Source organism: Belonocnema kinseyi, chromosome 6 (genome assembly GCF_010883055.1).
Source record: "Belonocnema kinseyi isolate 2016_QV_RU_SX_M_011 chromosome 6, B_treatae_v1, whole genome shotgun sequence".
NCBI lineage: Eukaryota > Metazoa > Arthropoda > Insecta > Hymenoptera > Cynipidae > Belonocnema > Belonocnema kinseyi.
Window position 1 is genome coordinate 80,681,718 of NC_046662.1, and position 19,001 is coordinate 80,700,718.

At 24.9% G+C, this 19,001-nt stretch overlaps 2 protein-coding genes across 6 annotated transcripts in view; both read left to right on the forward strand.

Moving 5' to 3' along the window:
• The window catches only part of LOC117175686 (transformer-2 protein homolog beta-like), a 29,090-nt gene extending 20,976 nt beyond the window's left edge, over window positions 1-8,114 (forward strand). For 3 of the 5 annotated variants that reach the window (XM_033365423.1, XM_033365420.1, XM_033365422.1), the window contains 2 exons: window positions 2,014-2,114; window positions 7,344-8,114. In XM_033365423.1, the coding sequence (XP_033221314.1) occupies window positions 2,014-2,114; window positions 7,344-7,369 (127 nt within the window). In that variant the 3' untranslated portion in view covers window positions 7,370-8,114. Of the gene's footprint in view, window positions 1-2,013; window positions 2,115-6,707 lie in introns of all 5 variants that reach the window. The other 2 variants (XR_004467483.1, XM_033365421.1) reach the window with 2 other exon arrangements.
• A 3,310-nt stretch (window positions 8,115-11,424) lies between these two features.
• Window positions 11,425-18,470, forward strand: LOC117174559 (biogenesis of lysosome-related organelles complex 1 subunit 1). Its single transcript, XM_033363770.1, has 4 exons — window positions 11,425-11,628; window positions 11,725-11,797; window positions 15,249-15,466; window positions 18,112-18,470. Exons 1-4 carry the CDS (start codon window positions 11,568-11,570, stop codon window positions 18,147-18,149), a joined length of 390 nt encoding a protein of 129 aa, XP_033219661.1. The 5' UTR covers window positions 11,425-11,567; the 3' UTR covers window positions 18,150-18,470.
• Window positions 18,471-19,001: the final 531 nt, after the last annotated feature.

Genomic DNA, 19,001 nt, shown 5'->3' on the forward strand with positions numbered 1-19,001 from the left:
GCCGTGACGTAGCATCGACTGCGTCTGCGCAGGAATGCTCTAGTCAAATGAGAATCTCGGACTGCGCAACTCAAACGAACTTCACTGGCCAACTACCTTAATAGTTGAAAAATGTGATCGCACTATTTTCACACAAGGAACGGGAAATCGGGAATTTTAAGAAACCGCGAAGTGACAGTGAATTTATTTTTGACTGGAAATTTTAACAATTTTTTAAAAGTAATTAGTTGAGTTCTTATACTATATGTTTCAGTTATGATATTGTTCAGTTTATATTGCGTTATTCGAAAATCTTTCATTTAAAAAATATCTTTTTAAAGACTTAAAAAATTGAAAACTAGAAGCGTTTGAAATCGACGCTTTTGGATAAACAAATTTTGTTTGATCAACTAGTAATACCAATTATACTGATTTTAAATTTGAACTATACTTTGAGGATTAAAAAGTGAATAATAATAATAAAAGTGGTGTTACAAAACGATTCGGTATCAGTTCAAAATTAAGAAATTTCCTGATTATAACGTTAAAACAAACGCCTTTTTTCAAGATTTTAGAATACAATTTTGAAGCTTTTTAAGAATTTTTAAACTATTAAAAACAAAACTTCTGATCGCAGTAAATGCAAGTTTTCATCATTTAAATACTTTGACGTAAAAGTTGATTTACTTTTTATCAAACTTACTTTTTTTACTTTTTTATTAGACAATTTCAATTAAAAAATTCTTGTTTAACATTTTTTTTGTTTGAAATTCATAATTTTAATTAAATATTCCTTCTTTGGGTAGAAATATGAGCTATTTGTTGGCCTTTTTTTTATTATCAGGAATTTTTAGTCGAAAATATAACTATTTCGGTGAATTTTTTAAAAATTATTTGGCTTCTAGCTCAAAATATAAGTATTATTCCATTTGAATAATCCATAATTTTAGATAAAAATTCAAGTCTTTGGTTAAACATTCATTTTTTAATAGAAATTTAATTATATTCAATTTTTGGATCAAAATGATCTTTTTCATTTAGTTTTTGTTGTTGTTCAAAGTTAGTTTTTTAAAGCATTGTCTTAAATTGAAACTTAACGTATTCCAATTAAAAATTTCATAGTTCTAGGTAAAAATTCATCTTTTTGTTGAACATAATTTTTTTTTAACTACTAATTTAATTATTTAAGTTTTGGTTGATAATTGATCTTTTTTAGTTCAAATTACTTTTTTTTTTTGTTTCAAAATTAAGCTATTACAGTTAAAGATTCATTTATTTACTTGAAAACTCTTATGTTTAGTTAAAAAAAAAATTACAAAAATGTAACTATTCCATTTTCTGTTGAAAATATATTTTTTTTAGTTCAAAATTCAACTATTTGGTTGAAAATTTGTCTTATTTAATTAAAAATTGATTTATTACGTTAAAAATTCATGTATTTTTTCAAACAAAATTATTTTTTTCTTAGAAAATTTACCATTTTATTTGAAAATTCATCTTTTTGGTAGGAAATTCAAATTTTGGAGTTAAATATCTTTCATTTTAGTTGAAAATTCATCTTATTGGTTGAAAATTTAACTATTCCAGTTGAAGTTTCATCATTTTATTTTAAAATTCATCACTTGATTCAAACTTGAACTATTTTGTTGAAAACATATATATTTTTGTTTGAAAATTAATTTCCCCGATTGAAAGTTGAGCTATTCCGTTTTTGGGGGGGGGGGGGGGGGGGGAATTGATATTTTTCAGTGAAACATTTAACCATTTTTTTTAAATTCATTTATTTTGCAATTTTTTGCTCTGTTGTGTTGAAGAATGTTTATGATGCACGTAATGAATTAAAATAAATGATTGTATTTTGCGGATAATATGAATATGTTCCTTTTAGTTGACCGGGAATGGCCGCCCTGAATTGAGACACTATTTACGCTATTTCTAATCTTTGAATTGAGCCCCCACAAGTCTTCAATTATTAGGAAAATTTCCAAAATAAGTACAATTTTTCTGATTTATTGTACTTTTGATTTTTTACAGGAGTAGTCACAGAGGAAGCTACCGAGGTCGTTCACCAAGTCCCTACTACCGAAAGCGCTCTTCTCGCTACGAAAGGTCCAGGTCTCGCTCGTACTCACCACGTAAGTCCGATCGCTCTTCGCATAAAAATTCATACTACAATGCAGACAGTCTACGTCACTATGAGGCGATGTAATTATTTATTCTCTACGGATTTCCAGTCTCTTATTTTCAGTTCCTCTAGAATTTTCTGCTCTTAAGTCTCGAAGAATTACTGCAATTAATTAGCGAGTGGACAATTTTTACTAATTTTTGCTATTTTTTTTTTTTTATAGTTCCTAATTTTCTATAAATTCATGCATTATAATTAATCAGCTGTGATATTGTCTTGGTATAAAAAGAGTAGTCAGAAACAGATTTGGGCGTTAATTATATTTTTTATGCTAAAAAAACAAGAGCTGTGAAATATTGAGCTATAGACTCAACGGTTTTAAAAAAAAAGTAATAGCCGTTTTAACTTTTAATTGGGTGTTTTTTTTATTTTCAATCTTATTAATTTAATAATCTTGATTGATTCTTCAGATAGATGACATTTTTATGTTTACAAAATACGGAAATGTCAAGGAATATTGGAAAATTGCCTCAGGGTTTTTTTTTATCGCTGTATTTAAGAACACGCAACTGAAGTAGAAACTAATTCTAAATAAAAAAAATATCGCTGAAAATAGAAGTGCGGGGTTGCTACAAGATCTGGAAAAGTTGTGGAAGTTTTTAAAAGTTTGGGAAGTGGTGAAATTTTGAAAAAATGACTGGAATTTTTTTTTTTTTTAGTGTTAGGTGCCTATTTTAGTTTTGATAATTATTTTAGTACTTTAAAGGCCAATTTTAAATTTACGAACTGATTTTTTTACTAATAAAAATAATATGATTATAATTCCAGATTTTGCGAAGATTTTCTAATGAAATAAGTGAGAATTGTTTGAGATTGTATAATTACTGAAAACCCCTTTACATGTATTTAAAAAAAATCATACATTTAAAAGCTCTGATCATGTGAATTTTTAGACTTAGTTTCAATTTTCATTACAATGAAATTTTAAAAATTGAAAATCCAATCAAGAAAAACTTGTATCATTTTAGTTTAGAACATTGTAAATTGAATAGTTTCACATTAAAGCTTAATGTTTAGAATTTTTTAAATTATTAGCGTTTGAAATTAAACAGTTTCTAATTTCGTTAATCCGCATTCAGAGTTTTACTTTTCTCAAATTACAAGATTTAACAGTTGGGCATTGTTTAGTCGTTGGCGTTTAAAATGGATTAATTTCAAATTCATTTACAGTCTTCGTACTCTTTTCATTATTCCTCTTTTTTAAACAATTTTTTCCCTATAAGAATCAATAAGAACATTCAACTTGTCATCCCTTATGTTGACATTTTTAGTTGGTTCATTGAAAATTCATCTTTCATGATTTAAAACTATCTATTTATTTAAAATTTAACTTTTCAGACTGATGATTCAACTTTCATGTCTTTTTGGCTTAAAAATTCAACTATATATTAGGTAGAAAATTCGCTTATTTTGTTCCAAAGTCATATTTTTTTATAGAAAATTCGTCTTGTGGATTAGAAAGTCATCCTTTATGGTAGAAAAGTAACATTCATAGTTTGAAAAATCAATTGTTTGGTATATTTGATTTAAAATTAATTTTTCGTGTTTAAAAGTCAACTTTCTTTAAGCCATTCGACTTTTGAACTTGAAAACTCAACTCTTTTTGTTAAAATTTCGTCTCTTTCCTGGGAATTTTCAATATTTTTTCTATATTAATTTTGTTTGAAAGAATTATTTTCATGGAACTTACCCCTATTTTCTCTGTTTCGAGAGATCATTTTTGGCTGTAAATAAATTATTAAAAAATTAATAATTTCAGATTTAACATTATCAAAACGAGTGTAACTGAATTTCAAAATTAATGTAAATTATGAACATCTTTTATTTAAAAATAATTCAATTTTGCACTTTTAAAAGTTTAGAAGAAAGTGTTTAAATCCAGATTCAAAATCCGTCCGGCTGAATGACTACTGTTCAAAAATTGTTTCAACTCTAAAGTTTATTTTGAGTATGATTTTTGAGAATTACGTACTATTTATTCATAAAGAGGAAATATTTCTCAATTATAATATATATTTTGTGTACATTTTCTCTTTTGGAATTTACCTTTCTTTTCTCTTAAAAATTCAACTTGTTAAAAATTAATTTTTGTGTGGGAAGATTTATCATTTCAATTGAAAATCCGATTTTTTGTTTGTCAAAAAATTACATTTTTAACGAAAAATTCAACTATTCTGTTTCTGTTTGAAATTTTAACTTTTTAAGGTGAAAATTGAACTATTTACTTGAAAAATGGTATTTATGATTTGACTAAATAATTAAAGATTCATAATTTTAGTTAAAAATTTATCATTTTGGTTGAAAGTTTATTTTTTCGGCTGAAAATTTAACCGTTCCGCTTTCAATTGAAAAGGGATCTTTTCTAGTTCAAAATTTACCATTTTGGATGTAAATTTGAGCTTTTTTAATTAAAAATTAATTAATTTCGTTCAAAAATGCACTACTTTGCTTGATAAAACGACTTCTTTAAAATAGACTTTTTGGTAGATAATTATTTTTTTCTTTGAAAGTTAATCGCATTGTTTAAGAATTCTTTTTTGTTGTTGAAAATTCAAGTATTCAACTTAAATATTCATCATTTTAGTTGAAACTTCATGTTTTAGGGTATAAATAAATTTACTTGATTGAAAAATAAACTCTTTTGTTGAAAATTAATTTTTCTTTTTGAAAATTCATTATTTTAATTTAAAATTCATTCAAAATTCCTCAAAAAAATTTTTTTTAACTTAAAAATGAATTATTTAAGTTTTAATTGACAATTTACCTTTTTTAGTCTTTTTTCAGTTTTAACTATTTCAGTTGAAGATTCAGAGTTCTTGTAGAAAACTGTTTCTTTTTTTTTAATTCAACGATTTACTGGAAAAGTGATATTTTTCATGTGAAAATTAAAGTATTTAGTTGAAAAATTGATATTTTTAATTGTAAACTAAACAATTTTTTTTTAATTCATGAACTTTGTGGAAAATTCGTCTTTTTGTGGAAAATTAATCTTGTGGGTTGAAAAATTGATATTTTTAATTGTAAACTAAACAATTTTTTTTTAATTCATGAACTTTGTGGAAAATTCGTCTTTTTGTGCAAAATTAATCTTGTGGGTTGAAAAGTAATCTTTTTGGTAGGCATAAAATTCGACTATTCTAGTTAAAGGTTCATCATTTTAGTTAAAAATTGGTCAGTTTGCTTGAAAGTCAATTCTTTGAACAGATAATTTATGCGTTCCACTTGGGTTGAAAATGTACCTTTTTCTAATTCAAAATTGATCAATTTAGGTGTAAATTTGGTATTTTAAAATTAAAAATCCATTTATTTCGTTAAAAATTCACGTATTTTGTTTGAAAAATGACTATAAATAAACTTAATTGATTGTAAAATAAACTTGTTTGTTGAAAATTAATTTTTCTTATTGAATATTTATTGTTTAAATTAAAAATTCATTTCTTTTGTTGAAAAATGAGCTATTTCTTATTGAAAATTTGTTTCTTTTGTGGTTGAAAATAATGCTTTTTTCCTAAGCTGAGAATGATAATACAAAATATAATGAAAAATGTTAAAATAATAATATTCCGTAATTTTAGTTAAAAATTAATTTATTTGGTATTTTTTTATTTTTTTTTCAATTTATTTTTAGGTATTTTTTAAATTTATAAATTATTTATTTAAGTTTTGGTTGACAATTTATCTTTTTTAGTAAAAATTATTTGTATTGTTGAAAGTTTAACTATTTAAGTTGAAGATTCATTGTGTTAGTTGAAAACTCAGTTTTCTTTTTCTTTTTAATTAAACTATTATATATTCGTCATTTTAGTTGTAAATTCGTCAGTTAAACGGAAAATTGTTGTTTTTCTTTTTTTACTAAAAGTGTACCTATTACATTTTCGTTTGAAAATATCTTTTCTAGTTCAAAATTAAAATATTTGGTTGAAAATTGGTCTCCTTTGATTTGAAATTCAACTAGATTGTTAAAATTCATGCCTTTTTTTTAATTGTAGTTTTTTGTTGAAAATTCATCTTTTTTTTGCTTTAAAATTCCACTATTTCAGTTGAAGATTCATAATTTTATTTGAAAATTAATTTATTTGCAATTTTTTGCTCTGTTTTGTTAAATGATTTTTAGAATGAACGTGATGATTTAAAAGAATCGTTTGCATTTTGCGACAAATATGAATATATTACTTTTAGTTGACCGGGAGAATAGAATGCATTTTTGAAAAGAGTAAGTCTGGAAAAGTGATGGAATTTCGAAACCGTATTTCTGTAGCAACCCTGAAGCGCCTTTCACTCGATTTTCTTTGAACTTTTTAGTAGACACCCTGTTTTTATCAAGTTTTCCAAAATTGTCAAAAGACCCGGATCATATTTTTGTAAACTGTCTACATTGATAGATTTTAATGGAAAAAAGAGAAAAGAAAAAAAAGTAATCATCTAATGAGTGAGTAACGAGAGTGGAAGACAGGAGCATCGAGAAATGCGATATAGTAGTTGCTAAGTGCACCTCGTAACCTGGGTCGAAAAATCATAGTTTTTGTTGCTTAATGAATTTCAGGTCGGTATTAAGTGACACGAGTGTGATGCGAGGGGCCAGGTGTTGTGGGAGCCATTTGTGTGACTTGACCCTTTGACCCCCCTTTTCTTCTTTCACTGTATAAGGGGTCAAACTCTACTTTCTAGTTGTCGCTATTCTCACCTTTCCTAGTTGTGCTCGACTGCGTTTCACGAATTCGGCAGTTTATTATTTTTTTAACCCAAATTGACCATGACGGGGACTCGAGAGAAAGAGAGAGAGAGAGAGAAAGAGCGAGAAAAAATGCAGCACAAAATAGAAAGGTTAGAATGGATACCGAAGCCTTATCTTCACACATGGACACTGATGAATCGCGCGTTTGATGATAAGGCTTTCTTGCAGATATTGTAATCGTAAAAACTACGATGTAAAGGTTGGAATACGATTGCTGGCTTTTTTTGTCTTGTATACAACTTGCGGCGATATTTTTGCTAAATTGTATTCCAGCCAATTGTGCAGTAAGGTACCAATTTCTGTAAATGACTATCTGATAAAGTTGGTACCTCATAAGTAAATTATTATTTAAGGTGATAATAAGTAAATAAATAAATGAATGAATAAACAAATAAAAGTGTAGAAGTAGGCGTATGTTCTCTAACATGTTTGTTTGTTTATAAGGTTTTGAATCAAGAGGTATTGGATGATAGAGGGAAGTTTGAAGTTTCACTCTGAAAATATGAAAATTTTGCAAAGAAAAAGAGTTGAAGACAAGATTTCTGAAGATGTTTCTCTTGCTCGAATTTCAAGATCCGAAGGTTTTTCGCGCTTGTGACAAAGAATATGATCCGAATCCCATTCAATTCCGGCCTTGAAGAGCTACGAGCAAGCCTCAAGAGAAAAAAAGAATCGTTGGGCGTCGAGCCCCTGACCCGGACAAGTCGGTGGTTGGGGGTGAAACTGGCCGAACATTAACGAAAGTAATCAAGAGTCATCGAATTTTTTTTTTCTTAGGTAGGGGTGAGTGCCGAAGGTGCGCTCAAAATTATAATGATCATATTCTTTATCCGTTTTTTTTTAAATATTTTTTTTTCTCATAACGACGTAAAGATCTTTTTTTTTTTTCAAGAACAAATAAATATTTTTCTCCTTTTTCCATATCCCGTCCCTCCACCATCCTACCTCCATCTCGATATTGACGTATTATCGAAAGTATAGTTTGCATTATAGACGCATCACTGTTTTTACCAAATCTTCATAAATTCACATTTTAATACAGTAAGAAGCTGCGTCTGCATTCATCTGTCGGCGAATATTATAGATTAATTAGTAATCTTCGAAAATACCTTAGTTTTAAGTCGACTTTTGTGTAAAAGAATGTGGATTTGATTGCATCAGCTGCAGAGAAGATTAAATTTGAAAATTAAATGAATTTTTTTAACCAAAGAAAAATCTGAAGTCTTTTTATTTGAGGAAAGAAGGTTTTTTGCCTTTTTGAAAATACATTTTCGGCGGGGTTTTATTTTAATTTTGAAGCAAATTGATAGTTTCAGAAAGTTTTTTTTTTTGAAATCACATTTCGTTGAAATTTTCTATCGATGAAGAGAAGTGGCAGATGATGCTTTTGTCTAAACTTCGGGAACAGTTTTTTCTATCTGTAAACATAAGTATTCTGGAATAAAAGAAGTTTTATGGTAAATATGAATGTTTACTTATTTATAGATTATAAGCTCTCTTTCTATTTGTTTATATTTTGTTTTACAAAAATATGCATTTATTCCAATTTTAGACATTATATTAATTATTTTTAGTTTTGCAAAAAAAACAAATTATCCGGGATGGACGGTGGACCGGGAAATGAACTTTGATTTCAACCGTTTTTTCAACAAATTAGTTAAATTGTTATGCTTTTCAATTACTATATTCAGTTTAGAATGCGTAATTGAACAATCTTTCAGTTTAAAAAATATCCATTTTAGGTTTTAAATTTTAAGCGTACATTTTAATTTAAAGAATTTAAAACTTTAGTTTTATACTTGAACAATTAAAAATTGGAAGCATTTGAAATCTGATAAAAACCTTTTCAGTTGAAGAACTGGGAATATAAATTAATTAATAATCTTCAAAATCGAAATGTACTTTTAAGATTAAAAATTGAATAATATCTTTCAAGATTTTTCAAGACGATTCGGAATTAATTCAACATTTCAATTGCAAACTATAGGTAAATAAATGTGAACGCCCGATTAAAATTTTATAAACATAATAAAACATGATCATAATTTTAAATTTAAAATATTTTTTTAGTCTACAATACTCCATTTTCAAACCATTCAATTCAAAAAAATTTTATTAAGAAAAAGAATAATTCCTTAATATTGAGAAATATCTGACATCCTTGAAAATCATTAATTATAAATCAAATATTCAAAACTGCAATTTTAATATTGTTTTATTTAGAAAAAATTTCATGTTTAAGTCAATTTCTTACTTTTTGATGAATAAATAACAAATAAACACCAATTTTTATTACAAATAATTCGAGTAAGTTGTAGAGACTAAAAAGTTTTGAAATCATGCAAAATGATTAGAAAATAATTAGATTTGTGAAAGGTTTTAAAAGTATAAAAAAGAATTCCTTAATTAAGATTCATAGGAAAATTGAAAATGATTTTTTTATTTTCAAAAATTAATTTTGAAGAGAATGTTTTAAAAAATTTACAACATTTTCAAATCTCAATGTGGAAGATTTTAAAGAGTTTTTTTTTTATTTAGCAGGTTCGAATCACTTTAAAAGATGTTTAGAAGTTCTGAAAAAAAATGACAAAAATAATATAGAACTTGAAAAATCATGATTTTTTAAGATTTTGAAATAAATTTTTGAAGCATTTTAAGAATTTTCATACTGTTTAAAATGAAAATAATCTAGCTAGTAATTTAGGATGTGTTCAGTTTCTAAAAAAAATGTAATCTTTCAATTTGTAATGCTTCTTGCTTATAATTTCGAAAAATGCTTAATTCAGTTATTGATTCCTCTATTTAAATCATTGAAAATTATAATGTGAATTTATGATATTTTTGGAAATGAATCTGAATCTTTGGACTCTATAATTTATAAATGTTAAAGATTGTAAATTTTTTTAGTTAAACTGCATTTAATTTAAAATTATTCATTTAAAAAATTTAGTAGCTTCAATTTTATACGTGTAAAGTATTGAGCAATTAAATACAGCATTTTGGAACTAAAAGATTTTTAAGCTTCAATTTTAAAAGTTTAAAATTAAAGAGTTCTATTTTGAGTGCTTTAATTTGCAGCTCCGTTTTTATTGGTTCAAACGAAAAAAAAATTTAGTTTTAGAGTTCAAATTTTTAAGTTTCATTGACCGCGAAAAATGTTTGCCAAGCGGGAAATGACCAGGGAATTTTTTTCTTTCATTAAAACGGCCAAAATTATATTTGAAGAATTTGTTATTTTCTAACAAGAAGGATGTCTTCTGATTATGTTAAGGTTAAGAATAAAAAAACTTTCCTGTCCTTTTAGCAAAAAAATAAACATTGAAAAATTTTTCCTAATTTTTGAGTACATAGAAATCTAATTTTAAAATGAAAAATGTAATAAAGTACGTGAATGAAATTTTACTTTGAATTGGATTTTATAAAATTATATTTAAAAATTAAAAATTGGATGTTTCTAAAAGGGACCCTTACTCGATTTCCGGATAAAAACATTCTCTGTTTTTTAATTAATCAACATTAACTAAATTTTAAGAGTGCTGTTTTTTGGAAGACACTGAAGTTATTTTAGTAATTGATACTTTTTTATTGGGTTTTATCCCATAGGAAAGGTGGAAAAAATCCTAGTTTTTTCGCATATCTTATGTCGCTTATTATTGAATATTTTATGTCAGAACTTATACCGAAAATTTCAAAGAATTAACAATTTTTTTCATTTGCGTGTGGTAGTTTTTTTCAGATCAATTTCGTTGAGATAAGAAATTAATGATTAATAATTGAAATTTTGTAAGATATTAGAAAAAATTAGAATTTTCTCCATCTTCCCTATGAACAGCAACAGGTGATTTTAATTGTTTAAATAATTATAAATTGTCTTTCACTAAAAAATTAATTAATTGCATCATTACTTGCACATAATAACTTTTTACGATTTACAGGATTTTTTTTAATTGTCAAATATCCGTAAAAAATATATTTCTTTTAACATTTTTTAATCGGGTCATTAATTCTAGAAAATACTAACCTTTCACGATTTGATAGGCAAAAAAATATATACATAGAAATGGTTTTTAAAAATGCACAATATGTTAAAATAAAAAATATTTCTTGCATTAATTTACTTAATCTACTATATCATTTATACCGAAAAAGAATAACTTTTCACGGTTTACTGGAAAAACATTGGTTAAATAATCTACAATTATTTTTAAAATGCTTGAAACTAGTCGTTTATCGAATTTTTCTAACACAAGTGGGGTATATTTAAAAAATAAAATTTGGTTTTACCACCGTAGTAAAGGCTGAACGTAATTTTAATATCGAAATATTTTGATTTTGAAAAACTGTTTAAAACATTTTCTCGAAATATCTTATTTTCCTTATTTTAAACCTGCGATTCAATTAATTCCATGACAAAATAAGAATTGATTTAATTAAATAAAGTTATTTTGAAAGAAGAGTTTGTTGATGAATTCTATTAACTATCCACATTTGAAAAATCCCGCCAGATGAAAAGCGCGCCCTCTACCCCTCACTTTAGTTTTGACTTTAGACAGTAACATTTTGAGGTTAGGCACAGTAATAAAGAAAAGATTGTTCATAAATTGTTTATTCTGAATGTAATTAACAAGGAACAATTATTGTAATATTTTTTTGTTTTATTTAAACAAAATGTTATCATCCATCGTGAAAGAACATCAAAGTAAGCAAGCTGCGAGGAAAGAGAGACAAGGTAAATATTCAGTATGTTGTAGATTTTGTAAATAATCATATATAAGATTAGATTTATTAACTAACTAGAATACTAATTAAAATTCCCTCTTTGTAGAGCAAAAACGAAAGGAAGCTGTGCAAGCTGCAAATAATTTAACCCAGGCTTTAGTGGATCATCTAAATGTTGGGTAAGTTTTTTTCTATTCCTAGGGTGACCAGACTTCCTGATTTTTTGAATGCATATTTGATTCAAAATTCATATATTTTGTTGAAGTTTTGTCTTTTTTTGGTTGAAAATTAATCTTCTTGGTTCAAAATTCAACGTTATGATTTGAAAATTTATCTTTTCGGGTTGATAATTTAACTGTTTCGTAGAACATGTGTCTTTTTCATTTAAACTTTCATAAATTTGGTAGAAAATTTAACTGATTTTTTATAAAAGAACTTTTGTGTTGACAAATAACTAATTTGTGAAAATTATTTTTTTTCGTGAAAATGTAACGATCTTGGTAGAAACTTTAAGTATTTAGTTGTCAATTATCTTTTTTGATGAAAATTCATATTTTGGGATTGAATATTGAATATTTTGTTTGAAAATTTATGATTAGCAAATAAGTCTACTTTATTCTGGTGAAAACAGAAAGAATCTACTGAAAGGTGATTCTTAGATTCTTACATTTGCTGAGAAAAGAAAATTCAGTACGGGCAATTTTTTTTTTATTAGATCGACTTACGTGAAACTTTCTAAAAAAAAACTTTATTATATCCTAATAAACATTTCTTCTTCTTTTTCTTAATAAAATTTTTCCATTTAAAAAAAATCGTTTTGGGCAGATGGAGCGAGATGAAGTGACAAAATTGACAAATTTTATTTTTACAAAAATACCATTTTTCCTGTTCATTACAAAAAATGCAAGCATTTTTGAAGAAAAATAAATATGGCACAGAATTTCCTATACAGTTTTGAATGCAGTTTTTAAGTTTTAATTTTTAACAAAAAAATTTCGAAGTATCAGGGACCAGCCAGAACGAGCAGCTAGATTTTAAATTCCCTTATACTGTCCAGAGGCTCAGTTATTGAAATAAAAATATTCATTTCGAGAAAAATATTTATATAACGTATAAACTTATAGAATGAACACATAATTTTCTTTTTTTTTTCGAAATTCAACAATTTTAGTAAAAAACAATAGTCAATCTTTTTGGTGGAAATATTATCTTTTTGTGTCGAAATTCGACTATTTGGTCCTATATAACCTTTTTTGTTGAAATTTTCAACGTTTTGTAGAAAATTCGTCAAATTGGTTAAAAAATTCATTTGTTGTTTAAATTTGGTCTTATATAGGTTAAAAATGCAACTGCTTTGTTTGAAAAATAATTCTTGTTTATCCAGGATTTTGAACTATTTTATTATAAATTCGTTTTCTTTGGTTTAATTCAACCCTTTTTGGTTTCAATGTAACATATTTTTTATTTGAAATATCAACTATTACATTTTTCATTGAAATTCAACTTCTTACTTGAAAGTGGAACTACTTTGTTAAAAATTCATGTTTTCTTGTCGAAATTCTATTTTGTTAGAAATTGGTTTTGAATTGGTTCAAGATTATTTTTTAAGTAAAATTTTTAATATTTTGATTTGGGTTTAACATTTTTCTTGTTAAGTTGAAAATGTATGTATTTTGTTGAAAATTAATTTTTAGGTTAAAAATATAACTATGCCATTTTTGGTTGAAAATGTATCATTTTTGAAAGAAAATTCATGTATTTAGTTGAAAATTCATCCTTTTAATGAAAAATTCAACTATTTAGTTTCAAACTAATTTTGTTATTGAATATTTATTATTAGAGTGGAAAATTAATTTATTTGGGAAAAAATTTAACTATTTTGTTTAAAAGTATTTTTTTTAGATGATTCTTTTTTTTGTGGTTTGGAAATTAAACTACTTTCTGTTTGGTTGAAAATTTATCTTCTTTAGTTGAAAATTCAACTATTCGGTTGAAAATGCCTGCATTTTGTTAAAAATTCGTCGTTTGTAGCAGAACATAAGTCTTCTTAGTGAAAAACTGATCTTTTTAATTGACAATTCATTTCATGGATTATATATGTAACTGTTTTCTTAAAAATTCGTTTTTAATTGGTTGAAAATTAATTTTTAAATTAAAAATGAAACTATTCCATTTTGGGTTTGAAATATATCTTTTTTACTGAAAAATTTATTTATTTTGTTGAAAATTTGTCTTTTATTGCAACTTTGTCTTCATTACTTGAATTAAACTGTTTTTGGTTTTAAATTACATTTTTTTGGTTGAAATATCAGATACATATTACATTTTTCGTTGAGAATTCAACTCCTTAGTTGAAAGTGGATCTACTTCCTTAAAAATTCATTTTTTTGTTAGAAAACTTTACTATTTGTTTGTGAATTCGATTGCAAATGGTTTAAAATTAATATTTTAACTAAAAATCTAAAATAAAATATTTTTCCATTGAAATATCAATTACTTATTGCATTTTTCGTTGAAAATTCGACACCTTAGTTGAAAGTGAAACTGCTTCGTTAAAAATTCATTTTTTAATTAGAAAATGTAACTATTTGTTTTAAATTCGATTTAAAATTAATTTTTAAACTAAAAATGTATCATTTTTCGGTGAAAATTCATCTTTTTTGGTTGAATTAAACCGTTTTTGGTTTGAAATTAAAATATTTAATATTATTTAGTTTTGTTAAAAATTAATTTTTCTTGTTGTTGAAAATTTGTTGTAAATCAGATGTGTCACATAATGTTCAAAATAATTTTTTGTTGTAGAAGATTCATGGTTATAGTTAAAAATTGATTTCTTTGGTGAAAAAATGAACCGTTTTATTGAAAATTCAACTATTTCGTGGAAAATTGATTTTTGTTGTTGAAAAATCGTCGTTTGTGTTAGTAATAATCTTCTTGGTGAAAAAATAATCTTTTTGTTTGAATAGTCAAAAATTGTGTTCCAAATTATTTTTTTATGGTTATAAATTAATTTTTTAAACTATTAATATAATGATTTCATTTTTGTTTACAGATTTATCTTTTTTAGTGGAAAATTCATGTATTATGTTAAAAATGGCCTTTTCTTTAAATTAATTTTTTTTCGTTGAACATTTTTAATATTTAGCTAAAAATTAATTTCTTTGGTGAAAAAATGAACCGTTTTATTGAAAATTCTTTCTTTTTTTTTTACTTTTTTTTTTTAAAATTCAACTATTTCGTGCAAAATTTATTTTTTTTTGTTGAAAAATCGTCGTTTGTGTTAGTAATAATCTTCTTGGTGAAAAAATCATATTTTTCTTTGGATAGTCAAAAATTGTGTTCCAAATTATTTTTTTATGGTTAAAAATTAATTTTTTAAACTATTAATATAATTATTTCATATTGGTTAAAAATGATTCTTTTTTAGTTGGAAATTCATATATTTTGTTAAAAATCGTCTTTTTTTTGTTGAAAATTAATTTTTTTTTCGTTGAACATTTATAATTTTAGCTAAGAATTCATTTCTTTGGTGAAGAATGTGACTTTTATGTTGAAAATCAGGATATCTGGCCATCCTATGTATCGTGCGGTTTAGTTATTTAAATTTATTGTAAAGATATTTTCTTTTAGGGTTGCCCAAGCATATTTGAATCAAAAGAAACTCGACGCTGAAGCCAAACAGTTGCAATATAGTGCAACAAATTTTGCTAAACAAACTCAGTCATGGCTAAATCTAGTTGAGTCTTTTTCGAGTGCTTTGAAGGAAATTGGAGATGCTGAAAATTGGGCTCGAAGTATCGAAGGCGATATGCGAACGATCGCCACTGCGTTAGAATATTCCTACAAAGGTAAGAGGAACACCAATTAACATGGCAAATATTAAGATTGGAGAAAAATTTAATTTTTCCCGTTTCACAAAGTAAAAACATTTTAAATTCAATAAATCTGTAATCAAAAGTTGACAATAATAAAAGAATTTGGTTAAATACTTTCGATCGTCTAGATTCTAGATGAACTGAAAATATTTTCTTGAATTTGATTTTCATTCAGGGGCCATCCATAAATTATGCGTCTTATTGTGTCTTCTAGTAGAAAAAGATTCATCAAAAACTTAATTTTTTACCATTTCTAAAAAATTATTAGTACGTATCTCCAGTTATTTAATGTGAGATATGGATTTTTCTACATTTTCTACTCTTTAAAAAAATCAAAAGGATTGTTGATAATTTCAAATATATCAAATCCAATTTTTAAGAAAACGTTTATCTTTAACCAAATAGTTGAATTTTTAAACAAAAAATTCGACTATTCAACAAAAAAGTTCATTTTCAATTAAAATGATAAACCGCCTACCAAAAAAAAAAAAGATTTTTTAGCAAAGAATTCTTCTTTAAACCAAGTGGTTGAATTTTCAAATAAAAAGATCAATTCTCGATGATAAATATAATAGTTGATATTGCAATTAAAAAATATTTCAATTTTAAATCAAAAACAGTTTAATTCATATAAATTTTGTTAACAAAATAGTCGAATTCTCAAGAACAACAAAATTAGCATTAAACCCATAATATTAATTTTCTGCCAAAAAATACGAATTGTCAACAAACTAGTTGTATTTTTCACTAAAAAAGAGTTTTTAATTATAAAAAAAATGTAGGCAAAGTATAATTCGAAAGGTAAAATAATATTTGATACAACGATAAACTATTTATTTTCTAAGTTTCTTTGTTCATGCCCTTTAAGCTTATATAAATATAATTTTTCAAAGTTTTTCGAGAAAAATAAAAAAGAATCCTATATAATTAAATCCTGATAATTTAAAACATATTTAGGTATTTTTACACTCTCGAATTATTCGTGAAATCTTCCAGATTTATTTTTAACAGCTTTTAAAATGTTGGTTAATTTTTTTTAAATCTTTTAAAATAGTCTCCTTAAATCAATTTTTAATTCTTGAAACCTTTTAAAATCTTTCGAAAATTAAAAATTTTTATTTTGAAATCTGGAAAAAGCTACGTGTTGTATCACGTTTTCTGAAATTTTTTCAAATTAATTTTTTTTTAACGTTTTAAAAACTTCTAAATATTTTTAAAAGTTATTCGTAATTTTCCCAGCAATTTTTAAAAAGCTCTGCAAAATTAAAAAAGTTCCCCTAAAATATTCCAAATTATTTTTGAAAATTTATGAAAATATTTTGAAATGTTTCGATTTTTTTTTGGAAATATTCTCTGAAGATAAAGTTCATAAAATAAAAAAGCATTTAAAAATTTTCCAGAAATTGCTTCAAATGTTTCAAAATATTTTAAAATATGTTCCTCAATTTTTTTCAAATATGAAATCAATTTAAATTTTCTCTAGAATTGCAAAAAAAAATATAATCATAAAACTTTTTAAACTCTTTAAAAAGCTTCCAAATTTCATTTTATAATTTTTTTAAATCTACATTTTTTACAAGAATTTTTAAATATTTTGAACATTTTAATTATTTTATATTTGATTAAAATTTCTAGAACTTCGAAAGATCTTTCAAATTTTCTAAAATCTTTAGAAATGCTTTAAAATACCTCAATTCTTGTGAATAAATTATTTTAAATTTTATTAAAATATTATAAAATTCCTTAAAATCCTTCCCAATCTTCCAAAATTTAAAACAAAATTTTCGAAGTGTAACTAAGCTTGGTAATTCTTCAAAAAAATTTGAGCAGACTTCAAAATACCCTATATTATTTCAAATATTTTCAAATCACTTGATATTTCTTTAAAGATATTAAAAATTCCTTGGAATATTTTTAAACATCCTAAAATCTTTCAAATTATTTGAATTATGTGTGATAAATTAAAATCGTTGTAAATACCTTAAAATATTGAAAATCTCCTCAAATTTTTTAGACGGTAAATTCCCTCAATTCTTGGAATTCTTCGGAATATTTGAAGTTATATGAAATCCTTTGAGATTCTGGAAAACTAATTAAAATACCTTTTTGAGAACCTTTACAATCTTTTAAATAACTAGAATCCGCAGAAATCTGATAAAATTCAATGAAATCCGTTAAAATTCCTTATTAAAAATATTACTTAACAGTGTCAATATACCCCCACCCAATTTATCGATGACCTCTTAACAGAAACATTTACATTTAATTTTAGTTTTTAATATTTTTTTAATAGATTATTAAAAATTTGAACCAATATTTCTAAAGCTTGAATTTATTTCTGTTAGAATTGAATTAATTTTACATACAAGTAGAAGCGGTAAATAAAATTATTAATATTACATTCGACCAATCTAATTAATATCGTTTTGATAGTAAAAACTGCCAAAAACTACAAGTTTTAAATAAAATTAGTTTAGTATTTCATACTTATTCTTTGCTGAAAATTGTAACTGGTAAATTCACGATTTGGAAAATTAAATTAGTAATGTTAAAAAATTCGTTATAAACGTTTAGTAAATTTAATATTATCCTCGTAACCAAATTTATTTTATTTTCAGCCACGCAGGAAACGCCAGGAACCAATAGTGTTCAATAGAGAGCAGTGTTTTTGATCTGTTTTACTTTTTTTTAATCATAGATGGAGTTGTATATAAATGTTTATAAATAGTTAGCGTTAGTAAGGAAAGTTTAATATACTATAAAAATAGCGAAACTTGAATATAATTCTTCTCGCAAAGGTACGATTTATATCTTTTATTATATATTCATTCGAAATTTAAATTTATTATTTTATAAAACATTTTTGTCTACTGTTTTACTGGATCATTTTCTGTAGCCTCTGATAATACTACCATAATCGAATAGTAATGTATACATAATATATGTTCACTAAATAAAAAAATTATATAATTTAAAAGATTAATTATTATAGCAATTGCAATCTTTCTATTTCGGTGAATTTAAAATTTAATACATTTACCAAAATTTACCTGATATTTTGAATGACTTGAATTTTATATTTAATTATTTATTGATAAAATTACTGATTAAACGAATTTTTTTACTTATATAGCATAAAAATATCCTAGAAAAAAGTGGACAAGACCCAGGAATCGGAAATGGAAATACATTTGACTATTTAAGTCCTTATTTTGGTATTTTATTAAATTATCTTCATAGTCTGTTGTTCAAAAATTATATAATCATCTATGTTCTCTTTTAGTTTAGAAATAAGCTGGAAAAAATTATAGTAAATACAAATTTCAAATTAAAAACATTTTCAGTAATTCTAGTTTCGATTCCTGGGTCTTGGCGATTTTTTTTCTAGTGCATTTTTGTGACTGGAAAGGTTTTTAGGCCAGGCAAAAAATCTTCTTTTTTCACAAGTGCTAAGAATTTTTTCCCCCGTTAAAGGGGTTAATTAAACAGAATTTATCCATTAGCAAAT